The sequence below is a fragment of the Acinonyx jubatus genome, chromosome B4, assembly GCF_027475565.1.
Source record: "Acinonyx jubatus isolate Ajub_Pintada_27869175 chromosome B4, VMU_Ajub_asm_v1.0, whole genome shotgun sequence".
NCBI classification, from domain to species: domain Eukaryota; kingdom Metazoa; phylum Chordata; class Mammalia; order Carnivora; family Felidae; genus Acinonyx; species Acinonyx jubatus.
In genome coordinates this window covers 103,306,248-103,319,088 of record NC_069387.1, presented here as the reverse complement: position 1 = coordinate 103,319,088, position 12,841 = coordinate 103,306,248, and the positions used below count along the sequence as shown (strand labels likewise).

Here is a 12,841-nt window from a genome sequence, read left to right as displayed (position 1 = left end):
TCTTTCTTTCTTTTTCTTTCTTTCTTTCTTTCTTTCTTTCTTTCTTTCTTTCTTTCTTTCTTTCTTTCTCTCTCTCTCTCTCTCAAAAATAAATAAACATTAAAAAAGAAGACAATTTTGAAATTTTCTGAAATTTGGTGAGACGCCCAAGTTTGGTACGGAAGATAAAGTTTGAGAATACCAAATCTTTTTAAGATTTAGGTAAAGCTAATCATTAGGATGTTAATATTTTAGACAGTTTTAAAGTCCTATTAAAATACTTCTTTTATAAAGAAGTAATTGAATGCTACAAGAAATTTAATGTTTCATTCTAAGAAATTCATTAATTATAAACAGTAGACTTACTGTAGCTGATGTTCTGCCACAATTTACGGTTTTGAGTAGTTACAGAGTTAGGCTTAACTTTACTATGGAATCTAAACACTCTGCTTAAATAGACCTATATTTTATACTGGGCTGAAGTTATATCACCTATAAGTGATTAGAGTGAAACAAAATGAAAGATCAAGGCGGGGTACTGTTTTGAATAAAACGTGTTCAAAATATAAGAACAGAATCATTGCTTCTTCCCCACTTTCCTTCATGTTTCTCGGTGTAACATCTAAAATGCATTTAAAAAATATATGGGGTTTATAATAGAAATGTTACATGACTGCAAATTGAATCACTAAGACGACAAATGCTCGGACACAGTGGACCTCAATGGGGGTGGTGAGAAGTGAGGATTTTGCACCGCCCCCCGCCCCCGGGGAATTTTTGGCAATGAATGTCTAGACACTCTTTATACCATTAGGGTTCTACCACTGACATTTAATGAGTAGAGGTCAGGGATGCTGCTAGACATCCTTCAAGGCACAGGACAGCCCCCCACAACAAAGACTTACCCGAATGTCAGTAGCGCTGCCAAATCCTGCTCTAAGAGAAAATGCCAACGCGGTCTCTCACAACTGACTATCGGAATTATGGGCTAAGCTTTTAAGCTGTGTATGAGCCACTTACATATCCAGCATATGCAGCTTTGGCCTTCTTTGAAATGATAATTTGTCTGGGAATGTTTTCTGTTTACTTCCATACATTTAACATGATTTCTTATAACTAAAAATGTATCCAGAGCATGTTAAAAGAGATTTTCTAGACACTTTACTTGCTTACATAGTTTTGAATATGAAGAGATTTGCTTTAAAAGTTTAGAAAAACACCAATGCATTCACACTTCCAATTATATACATATATGTTTATCAATAAATTATTAGATATTATGGTATATTTAATATCTTAAACTTTTTTTTTTACTTTCTTTTAAATTTTGAGAGAGAGAGAGACAGCAGGGGAGAGGGGGAGACGAAGAGAGAGTCGTAAGCAGACTCCACACCCAGTGCGGAGCCAACATAGGGCTCGATCCCACAACTGTGAGATCATGACCTGAGTTGAGATCAAGAGTCGGACACTTAACCTACTGAGCCATCCTGGTCCCCCTTAATTTTTTAAACTTAAATTGTTTTGATACTTTTCAGTGTTTAGACTCTCATGTGAAAATTCACTTCATTTTTTTAACCTTTATTTATTTTTGAGACAGAGACAGACAGAGCATAAACGGGGGAGGGTCAGAGAGAGGGAGACACAGAATCTGAAACAGGCTCCAGGCTCTGAGCTGTCAGCACAGAGACCGACACGGGGCTCAAACTCACGGACCATGAGATCATGACCTGAGCCGAAGTCGGACACTTAACCGACTGAGCCACCCAGGCACCCCTCATTTCATTTTTAAAATGAAACCATACACAAATCTCTTTTCATTGTGCTTACTGTCAAAACTTTAATTTGAGCATCGATACTTGATTATGTGGGAGAAAAATAATAGGAATTTGTACTGGGTCAAAAACCTAATTTTGGTTTATCCTTTCCAACTTGTCTGATCTGACAGATACAACTTTTTCATTCCTCTTGCTTAAAATTAAAATCAACCTCCCACCCACAAAACATGCACTCATCTATTTGCTTCCTTTCACCAGTGTATCCTTTTAAATACCTTACTGTTTTGCTCTATACCTTCTTCCCTCTAAGTCCTCCAGCTTGGGTTTCTTGTTCCTTTTCATCTTCCAACCCATTTTATCTGATATATTTGTTCTTAATGAGCTTAAATAGTTTTAGGAGAAAATCAGTGGGGCACTATTATTGCCTTTATTAACTAATACAAGGAATAATTTAAGACTGATTTTACATGGTGATACTTATCTACATTAGTCTTTCTTTTGTTTTTACTTTCATTTCTCAGTATAGTGGCAGTTAACACTTGAGGTTTTGACGTTAGCTGAATCTGTGTTCAAGTTCCACCTCCACTAATTGCTTTGACTCTGGCAAAATGACTTCTCTTTTTTGACACCTCTCTTTCTAGATCTTTACATTCGTAATAATTATAGTATCTACCATAAGTGTTTTTGTGAAGAGTAAATGAGATAATGTTGTGATGTTCTTAGCATATAACTACCACATAACAAGTGCTTAGTAACTATTAGCTATTATTAATATTCCTTTCTGTAATATAATAAGGAACATATCAAGGAACATTTACTATGGTTATTATTAAAGACAAACCTGGGAAGAGAAAGCTATCAATAAGGATAAGTAACATTCTTTCTGGATTTTTGCTACTTAGTTTTTGGCAAAGGGTAATATATTTTTAGTTTATTTTTTTATTTTTATTTTTTAACATATTTTTAGTTTAAGTAAAAACTTAGCTCTTCATCTGTGAAAATAACGCTTTGGTTTGTGTGCTTGACATTACTGCAAGACATAAAATTGAGACATGGAACAAAGATATACTAAATAAGACTACCTGGAAGGAAAACCTGTCTGATTTATTAAAAACACTTTTTAAAATTTTTATTTATTTTTGAGAGAGAGACACACAGAGCATGAGTGGGGCAATGACAGAGAGAGAGGGAGACACAGAATCTGAAGCAGGTTCTGTGCTGACAGCTTAGAGCCTGATGTGGGGCTCGAACTCACAGACCGTGAGATCATGACCTGAGCCGAAGTCAGACGCTCAACCCACTGAGCCACCCAGGTGCCCCAAAAACATTAAAAAAAGAAACACTCAGAAATAAAGGGCACCTGGGTGGCTCAGTTAGTTAAGCATCGGACTCTTCATTTTGACTCAGGTCATGATCTCATGGTTCGTGAATTTGAGCCCCATGGTTGGCAGTGCTGACAGTGTGGAGCCTGCTTGGGATTCTCTCTCTCTCTCTCTCTCTCTCTCTCTCTCTCTCTCTCTCTCTCTCTCCCCCTCTACCCCTCCTCCCGCTCAAGAATGAATTACAAATAAATAAATAAATAAATACCCAGAAATAAAATGACTAGGACAAAAATTATCTATTGTCATTCATTTATGTAAGACTAGAAGGACCTTTGTTTGGTGACTAAATAAAAATATTGACAAGAGTCATTATCAATTGTGTTATTACTAGTAGAACATATACAAAGATCAGAATAAAAATATACATAAAACTCAATATTATTAATTATAATATTAATATAAAAGTATACTAACATATATAACATTTATAACATATAATAAAACTATATATAAAAACTAAATGAACTAAAACTTCTGTTTGCATTTACTATGTAAAAACATTGTGCTCAGTATTTTACGTATATTACCTCCTTTGATCTTAAATCATGAGTTAGAAGTGCTTTTGAACAGTTATTTTATAGAGGAGGGGTTTGATTATTAACAGTCTAATGGCTGTAAATAATAAAGTAACTGGGGAGTAAATGAACAACTGGTAGAATAAATAACAATACTTTTTAGCTTTGATACGATACAATCATATCTGTACCACCTTTTCAAGAAATCCATTTCATTCCTTTAAAAAGCTATTTTATTCTTTATTTCCATTTATAATCAATTCAAAATACCAGAGTGATCCAAGTTCAACTTAATATTTTACTCAATAATGCATTTGAATTGAGAGTTTATTTTTTTTCTCAGTGTTAGAATATTTATTACTACTAGCCAACCAGCTTACCACTTTATCTTTGACATCAAACTCTCAATTATTAGCTTGGGTGGCCTATGATGTTATACTTTCCAGGATTCTCCCATTCAAAGGCTTTTAGAATTTAAGATTTTTAATTTTAACTAATTATACAATCTTTAAATAAATGCAGTTTTTTCTCTCATTACTCTTACCTTACTTATAATTCCCGTTTGTTCTGTTATCTTGTTTTTAACTCTGTTTTGATTTGAGAATTAATACATATTACCTGAATAAACCTAAAGGGGGAATCTCTCAAGAGATGCACAACAGCAAAGCACCCACATTGACTGGAAAGGTGAACTGGAATAAAGGAAATGGTGGTATGGTTTCAATGTAATATAGATGTTTTTCACAAATGGGAGGAAAGTAGAAGGCAAATTATTTTGTATCATCTCAATTCATTATTCCATAGAAGTTCTTCTGTTTTGTGTTTTTTTTTTAAATAAAAACAGCAATCATATACTGACCTTGGACTCATCTAACCCAAGCTTCTTTAGAGACTTTCTGGCATAGTCCAGAAAGGAAGAGGATTTGGAATAAATTTTACCAACATGCCGATCACTGCAAAACAAAAGTAAATCACTTTTTAGTTTTTCCAGTTTAAATTATAGATGACTGCAAATTAAATCATGAAATATTTTTAAATACCTTCTGTGTACGTGGCATAAGCTTCAGATTTGATAAAAATGTGTTAATATTTTTATAAACATTTTTAGGTTACATATTAGAAAGTGTTTAAGATCTGCTTCTGAGAATTCCTTCAACACACAGTAGTGGGAAACCGTATTAGGAAGACAATATATGAGAAATAACTTATCAACAGTATTAAAAAGCTTAATTTTTAAAGGAAACTATAGGTCTTTCAAAAGTTTCCATTATGCTATAAAACACACTTAATTTTATTGGCAACATTACAGTTCATATTTCATTGCAACACCTGCTAATGGTGGTGATAATTCAACAGCTATGCAAAGAGAACTCCTTCAATGCCAGCCATTAAAACACCATATGCTGAGTTGGGTCTGACTTGATCTCATTTATGCCCTGCAGATTTTCACTACAGTTTAAACAAAATATCATGAGATCGTTTTGAATTTAAATAATGAAATGTGAGACTATCACATCACATAATTTGGGTTGCAACTGAGGTAAAATATAAAAATCTAGGGAATAAAAAATTCACCACTTCCAAGTTATCAAAATCAATGAATAAAAGCTCATTTACTCTTGGTAATATAAATATTAATCCCTCTGATTAATCAGACATGAAGTTCCTTTGAACTTCGAATTCTTCCTTTGAAATATATCTCAAATATCTTCTTGCAGCTCCATTTCTAGATGGCCACCTCAATTCCACTTATTAGTACTTCATGTCCTTTAAGATTGAAGTCTGTCTCCTTCCTTGCTGCCTATATTTTCACGATAGTTTCTTAGAGGAACATTTTTATGTATTACTTCCCCACCCTCCAAAATTTCAATACACCTGCCATTTCTTGGGATAAATTTGAAACTCCTTAATTAAGCAATCAGGGTTTACTATTTTCTGGCTACACCCACATTTTCCCATTATAATCCAGAATTCAGTTTTCTCTACTCATTGTTTCAGACTATTCTACATATTTATGTCTTGGTGCATTTGCTCATTCACTCACTTCCTAATGGATTATAAGGTTCTCCACTCTCTTCTTCTGCTTAGTTAAGCTACAGCCATCTTATATGACTAAGCTCAAATTATGTATTCTTTTTGGTAACATCACTAATATCATGTTTTCTAGTTTTGAATTTCTACAGCCCGTATCCTTTTTCCACTCGTGTTATTTCATCACTGCTTTGAAATAATAGTTGTTTGAATAGGTATAGGTTCCAGAAAACAAAACTTGTATGTTTTATGAGTTTTTGTGTAATTATCAGATCCAAAACATAGTTAGGTATCTTACGTATAACAGAATAATAGATATGTACATCTTACATACTACAGGTGGTGAAAATAAAAGCAGGAAGAGCAATTAGGAAGTTATTACAATAATCTAGAGGAGAAGTTTAGACCAGAATAGTGACCCTGAGGATGGTGAGAAGTGGTAGAATTTTAGACATATTTTAATGGTAGAGACTACACAGGTGTTGAAGGACTGTATCTACTCCGTGTGAGAGCGATGTTGAGTATCTTTGCATGTGTCTATTGGCCATCTGGATGTCTTCTTTGGGAAAGTGTCTATTCATGTCTGCCCATTTCTTAACCGGGTTATTTGATTTTTGAGTGTTGAGCTTGATAAGTTCTTTATATATTTTGGATATTAACCCTTTATCAGATATGTCATTTGCAAATATCTTCTCCCATTATGTAGGTTGCCTTTTAGTTTTGCTGATTGCTTCCTTTGCTGTGCAGAAGCTTTTTATTTTGATGAGGTCCCAACAGTTTATGTTTGCTTTTGTTTCCCTTGCCTTCAGCGACATGTCTAGTAAGAAACTGCTACGGGTGAGGTCAAAGAGGTTGCTGCCTGTATACTCCTCTAGGATTTTGGTAGTTTCCTGTCTCACATTTAGGTCTTTCATCCATGTTGAATTTATTTTTGTGTAAGGTGTAAGAAAGTGGTCCAGTGTCATTTTTGTGTGTCACAATCCAGTTTTCCCAACACCTCTTGTTGAAGGGACTGTGTTTTTTCATTGGATATTCTTCATGCTTTGTGAAGATTAGCTGACCATATAGTTGTGGGTGACCATGTAATTTAGAAACATGGGGTCATTAGTGCCCCTGACAGGGTGATTTGATGGACTGATGGAAGTAAAATCTGACTGGAATTCAAGAATAAAAGGGAAAGAACTTTCAAAGGACTTTTTCAGTAAAAAACAGATAAAAGATAGTTGAATGGGAATCTGGAGTCCCCAAAGGATTTTCAGAATCTGTGTTCTTAACCACATGTGCTCTTATGAAACATCATTTCACTTAATAAAAATGAAAACTGGCCATCATGGAACTCACTAGGGGGTAGAGGAGCAGACACAAACAATTAATTGTACTGTCAGGTTCAATCAGAGCAGTAAGTCACAGATTAAGTCCTATGGCAGAAGAGAAGAGGGTGAGAAAGAGAAAAGAAAAGTATCAGAGAGGTTGTCTAACCTGGGTTTTAAAGAATGCCTAGATTCCACCTGCCAGAGGTTGTGGAAGGAAGGGGTAGCAGAAATGAGGAGAATATTCCACGTAGATAGAGGAGCTCCAAGGAAGCATACAAGCCATAAAATTAATTGCATGGGAAATGATGAATAAGCCAGTGTACCAGGACATTCTGCATGGACAGCTTCTTGGAGTACAGAGGAGGGAAAATGGGGTGATGGATTAGGCTGCAAAGGATCTTAGTGACAGATCAGAAATGGCCTTGAATGCCATAATAAGGATATTTCAGTTTTTGAGTACAAAGAAAAGGAATTATCAAACATTCTGAAGTTAGAAAAGTGACATGACTGTTTCTGAAAGACAAATTATGGAACTTGAAGAACAAATTAAAAGGGGGCCCTCTGTCAGAATAAAGCATGGTCAGCATGCTAAAAAGGAATTAGTATTCTTTCTTTTAATAAAAGTGAATGCAGTAGATCTAATTAAAATTCTACTCAAGTGAATCCAACACCACCCACATGCTTTTCCAAAAATACAATTGTAAGAACATGGTTTACATGTAGCACTCCCCAAAGAAGCAAAATTAGTGTAGGAAATTTTAGGAAAATGTGAAGTAGATGTATACCAAATAAGTGAAAACAAGCACATGCAGGACAGAAAGTGACAAAATCCAGTTTCTCTATCACTACAAAATACTTCTAAAATTAATTATTTTGTGCCTTTTTTATGCTAATACATACTGAAATACTTGAGATCCACATTTTGCTGAAAATGGAGACTGGTTAAGGGAACTCTGAAAATCTTCAAACTACTCTTAAATTTAAAAGATACAGACTTCCTAACTTCAATTTGGCCACACATAATGGATTGAGTAGTTTTAATTTTGTGAGCCAGTTTTCATGATCTGGTTTATAACTTTTTTATTTGATTACAGCAAAACAAAAATAAAAATTAAACTAGGTAATACAACAATTATAGGTATCAAAAATTACAATATTTATTATATAGCTGATACCATATTGATCATGAAATAATAACTGAGTAAAGTGTATATATTTTCCTGCTCTCTTTCCAAGTGTTTGAAGAGATTTTTACATCATGAAACTCCTTTGGTATTTTATTCCTCTTAGAAAGTTTCCAGATAAGGACTTGTTATAAAATGAAGAGTTTTCTATAAATTATTGAATTTGAAGATAAATGTTAAATGCTCAATCACAATTAAAATTAACAGAGTAAAAATGCTATATTTAAGTCCATGAAACAGTTCAGTTCTAACTTTAGGCTATAAACAATTAAACTTTTAAAATAGTGTTTCAGATATTCTAAGAGTATGTCACTTGAAAACTACTTTAGCTAACAAGGAGGACAAATTAAGCAAAATTAGAAAGATGTAATTAGGTAATCTTATTTTCTGCCTTTAGTGTTCACACTTTAAAAAAAAAACTTGAGGTATAATTGATATATAACATTATATTAGCTTCAGGTATACAACATAATAATGTGATTTTTGTATACACTGTGAAATGATCACACGTCCAGTTAACATGCACCATACATAGTTACAGAAACAGTTTTTTTTTTTTTTCTGGTGATGAGAATTTTTAAGATTTACTCTCTTAGCAACTTTCAAGTATGCAATACAATATTATTAACTATAGCCACCATGCTGTATATAGTCAAATGCCCCCCCATAGGAAACTAAAATACTGAATCTTGCTTGTATTTACCATTCTCACATTTTTCTTAATTGTTTGACATATATTTATACTCCTAAATAGTTATACAGCTGTGCTTGTTCAAATTGTATAAATGGAACCATCTTGAAGTTTTTCCTGTGACTTTTATATGAACAAAATTTGTCCACACTGATGCATGCAGTTGTTATTCATGTATTTTTACTTTGGCATAATATTATTCTACTACAATCTATCCATTTTTTTATTAATGAACTAAAGTTCCTAGATTTTGGCTCTTATAAACATTGCAGCTCTGGATTATTCTTGTATAAGTCTCTGGGAATACGTGTGGAAGAGCTTCTAGGATATATACATAGGCATGGAACTGCTGAGACAAAGTATTCTCAAGTTTTGTAGGTAAAACTAAGTAGGCAACTCGGCATTTTCAACCTTATTAGGCAACGCTAACTTGTTTTCCAAAGGAATAAACTAATTTTTTTTTTTTTAACCAGCAATGGATGGTTCTAGTTGCTCTGCATTTTTGCGATCATTTGTTATTAGCAATCTTCTAAATTTCTGCCTATTTAATGGTTTGAATTGGAAAAACCCCAATCCTCCTTCTGTGTTTCTTCTTTCCTCTCACACTTCTGACTACTAGCATACTCACAACACTTCTGACACCAGATGTATGGCGTTTCTCCACACCCAGCAATTCTGTGACACCAGCTGGGTATTCTACAAATCAGCTCAACTCCGGTACTGTCTACCTAGAGACAGCACTGATCTCACAAGGTAAGGGGATTACCTTCCCACTTCAGATGCCAACTGCAAGGACTAGTTCCCCAGGTTACACACAGTCTGTCCAACCTGACAAAAAACTGACCTTCCCCTCCCCTTTACATTTGGTTATTTGGTAGAACAGTTCACAGAACTCAAGGAAACACATTTCCCAGTTTATTAAAGGATAAGATAAAGAATACAGATGGACAGCCAGATGAAGAGGTGCATAGGACAAGATCTGGGAGGGTTCCAAGCATAAGAACTTCTGTTCCGGTGGAGATGGAGTGTGTCACTTTCCTGGTAGGGGGGCATTGTATTTACCAGCCTAAAAGCTCTCCATGTGCCATACTACTGGGATTCTTGTGGAGGTTTCATCACATAGGCACGGTCAATTATTAATTCAATTTCCAGCCCCCTTTACCTTTCTGAAGAAGGGGCGGAGGCCTCAAACTGCTAATCATGGTTTGTTCTTTCTGGTGACCAGCCCCAAGCCAGGAGCCATCCAGGAGCTTACCCAGAATTACTTCATTAGATCAAAAGATGCTCTAAGAGCCCATATCACTTAAGAATTTATAAGGGTTTGAGGAGTTCTGTGCCAGGAACAGGGATGAAGACCAAATGTATCTTTCTTGATACAAATCACAATATCACATGGTTATAAAGATAATATCCTATTGTGGTTTCATTTTACATGATCTTGGTTACTAATTAAGATTGAGCACCTTACCCAATGTTCATTAGCCAGCTGAGTGTCATCTTTGTGAACTGAGTAATCAAGTCTCACTATTTTTCTTTATCATAGGTTAATTTTTCCACAAATTTGTAGGAAGTCTTCACGTATTTTGGCTACTAGTCTTCTTTCAGTTATAGGGCTTCCAATTAGTTTCTAACAGTGGACACTTCCACTCTTCTGAAAACAGTTCTTAATATTAACGTAAATGAATTTTCAATCTTTTATTGTAAGATTTGCAGGTTCATATTTAGTTTGAGACACCCCCTCCCTCAATGTCAGAAAGATATTCTTCAATACTATTTTCTGAAAGTATTATAGTACTGACTTTCATAGTTAAGGTTTTAATCCACTCTGAATTGATTTTTGTGTTTGTTGTAAAGCAGGGGTTCAGATTTTTATTTTTTTGTGTAGTAGTCAGAAGAATGGTCCACCAAAGATGTCCATATGCTAATCCCCAAAACCTATGCATACATTATGTTACATGGAAAAAAGAAATTAAGGTTGCAGATATAATTAAATGTTCTAGTCTGCTGACTTTAAAATAAGGAGAGAATCCTGGATTATCCAGAGGGCTAAAGGTAATTTCAAGGATCCTTTAAAGAGGAAGAGGAAGGCAGAAAGGAAGTCAAAATTACAGAAAGATTTAAAGATGCTATGCTGCTGGCTTTGCAGACTGAGGAAGGAGTCATGAGCCAAAGGATGCAGGTTCCCTCCAGAAGCTGTCAAAGATAAAGAAATGGATTATCACTTGGAGCCCCCAGAAAAAACACAGCCCTGAAAATACCTGACTGTGGCCCAGTGAAACCCATTTTGGACCTCTGACCTCCAGGAGACTAGATAATAAATTTATGTGGTGTTAAGCCATGAAGTTTGTAGGGATATGTTACAGCATCAAAGGAAACTAATACATTGTACAACTGTATAAGTAACTACTGTCCTAGCACTATCTAATGACTCCCCCCTCTTCTCTCTGATGATCAAAACAATTAACAAAATATGACTGCTGGATCATATGGTAAGAGTATGTTTAGTTTTGTTAGAAACTACCAAACTGTCTTCCAAATTGGCTGTCTCATTTTGCATTCCCACCAGCAATGAAATGCAAGTTCTTATTGCTCCACACCCTTGCTAACATTTGGTGTTGTCAATGTTCTAGATTTTGATTTTCTAACAGGTGTGCAGTGATAGCTTGCTGTTTAATTGCATTTCTCTGATGACATATGATGTAGAGGATTTTTTCACATGTTATTTGCCATTTCTATTACTTTTTATTTCCTCCTGTATCTTCAAACTTAATCTGGGATCATTTTGCTTCTGGCTTAATTCTTCAGTGCTATCTGCTGGTAGCATATTTGCTGTTTTTTTTGTTTGTTTGTTTTGTCTGAAAAAGTCTTTATTTCACCTTCATTTTTGAATACTGTACATTGTAGCCTATTTTCTTTCAGTACTTTGAAGATATCATTAACCTGTAGCTTCTATTTATGCTAAGAATTTACCTGTCAGTTTCATTTTGGCTCCTTTGGAGGTATCTCCAAAGATATCTCTTATCTCCCTCCTCTTTCCCACCTCTGGCTGCTTATATTTTCTTTGCCTTTGTTTTCATCAATTTTACTATGGTGTACCTAGAATTTATTTTCTTTTTTGCTTCTCCATGGAGTTTGTGTATATCTTAAGTTTCTTGGACTTACGTCTTTTTTCCAATATTGGAAAATTCTTAATATTGCTACTCCCCTATTTTCTCTCTCCTTTTTTCTCAAACTGCAACTAATATGTTTGTGAAACCTACTCACTGTATTCTCTACGGCTCTTAGTCCATCTTTTGTATTCTCCATCTTTGTTTCCTTGTGCTTCACTGTGGATATTTTCTTCTGATCTGTCTTCTAGTTCACTAATTATTTCCTCAGCTGTGTCTACAATGCTATTAATACCACCCACTGATTTCTTAATTTCAGTTATTTTATTTTTTCAGTTACAGAATTTTCACTTAGGTTATTTTTTGTATGCTTTGGTTCTCTGACAAAATATTTTTATTTATATGTACATATTAAGTATAGATTTTTTTATTTTAAGATAATTGTCGGTTCACATGCAGTTGTCGGAAAGAATTCAGAAAGATTGTTATTCCCTTTGTCTAGTTTCCTGAAATGTCTCATAATGGGATCTTGCAAAATGATAGTACAGTATCACAACGAAGATACTGACATTGATGCAATGATGTTACATAAGGATTACTCATGCTGCTGTTTTATAGCTACACCCAATTCCCTGCCATCTCATTCTTTCTCCCCCAGAAACTACTAATCTGTTCCCAATTTCTATGATTTTATCACTTCAAGAATGTTATATAAATGGAATCACACAGTATATAACCTTTTGAGACTGGCTTTTTTCTATTCAGTATGATTTTCTGTAGTTTTCATCCAGGTTGTTATATCAATAGCTCATTCCTTTTTATTGCTGGGTAGTATTCCATGACATGGATTAGCAGTTTGTTTAC

The 12,841-nt window shown here is 34.5% G+C and overlaps 1 protein-coding gene across 8 annotated transcripts in view; it reads right to left on the bottom strand.

Annotated features, from left to right (window-relative positions):
- The window catches only part of METTL25 (methyltransferase like 25), a 161,212-nt gene that overhangs the window by 56,190 nt on the left and 92,181 nt on the right, over window positions 1-12,841 (bottom strand). For 7 of the 8 annotated variants that reach the window (XM_053226542.1, XM_053226547.1, XM_053226548.1 and 4 more), the window contains exon 9: window positions 4,511-4,604. In XM_053226542.1, the coding sequence (XP_053082517.1) occupies window positions 4,511-4,604 (94 nt within the window). Of the gene's footprint in view, window positions 1-4,510; window positions 4,605-10,276; window positions 11,064-12,841 lie in introns of those variants that run through there. The other variant, XM_053226549.1, reaches the window with a different exon arrangement.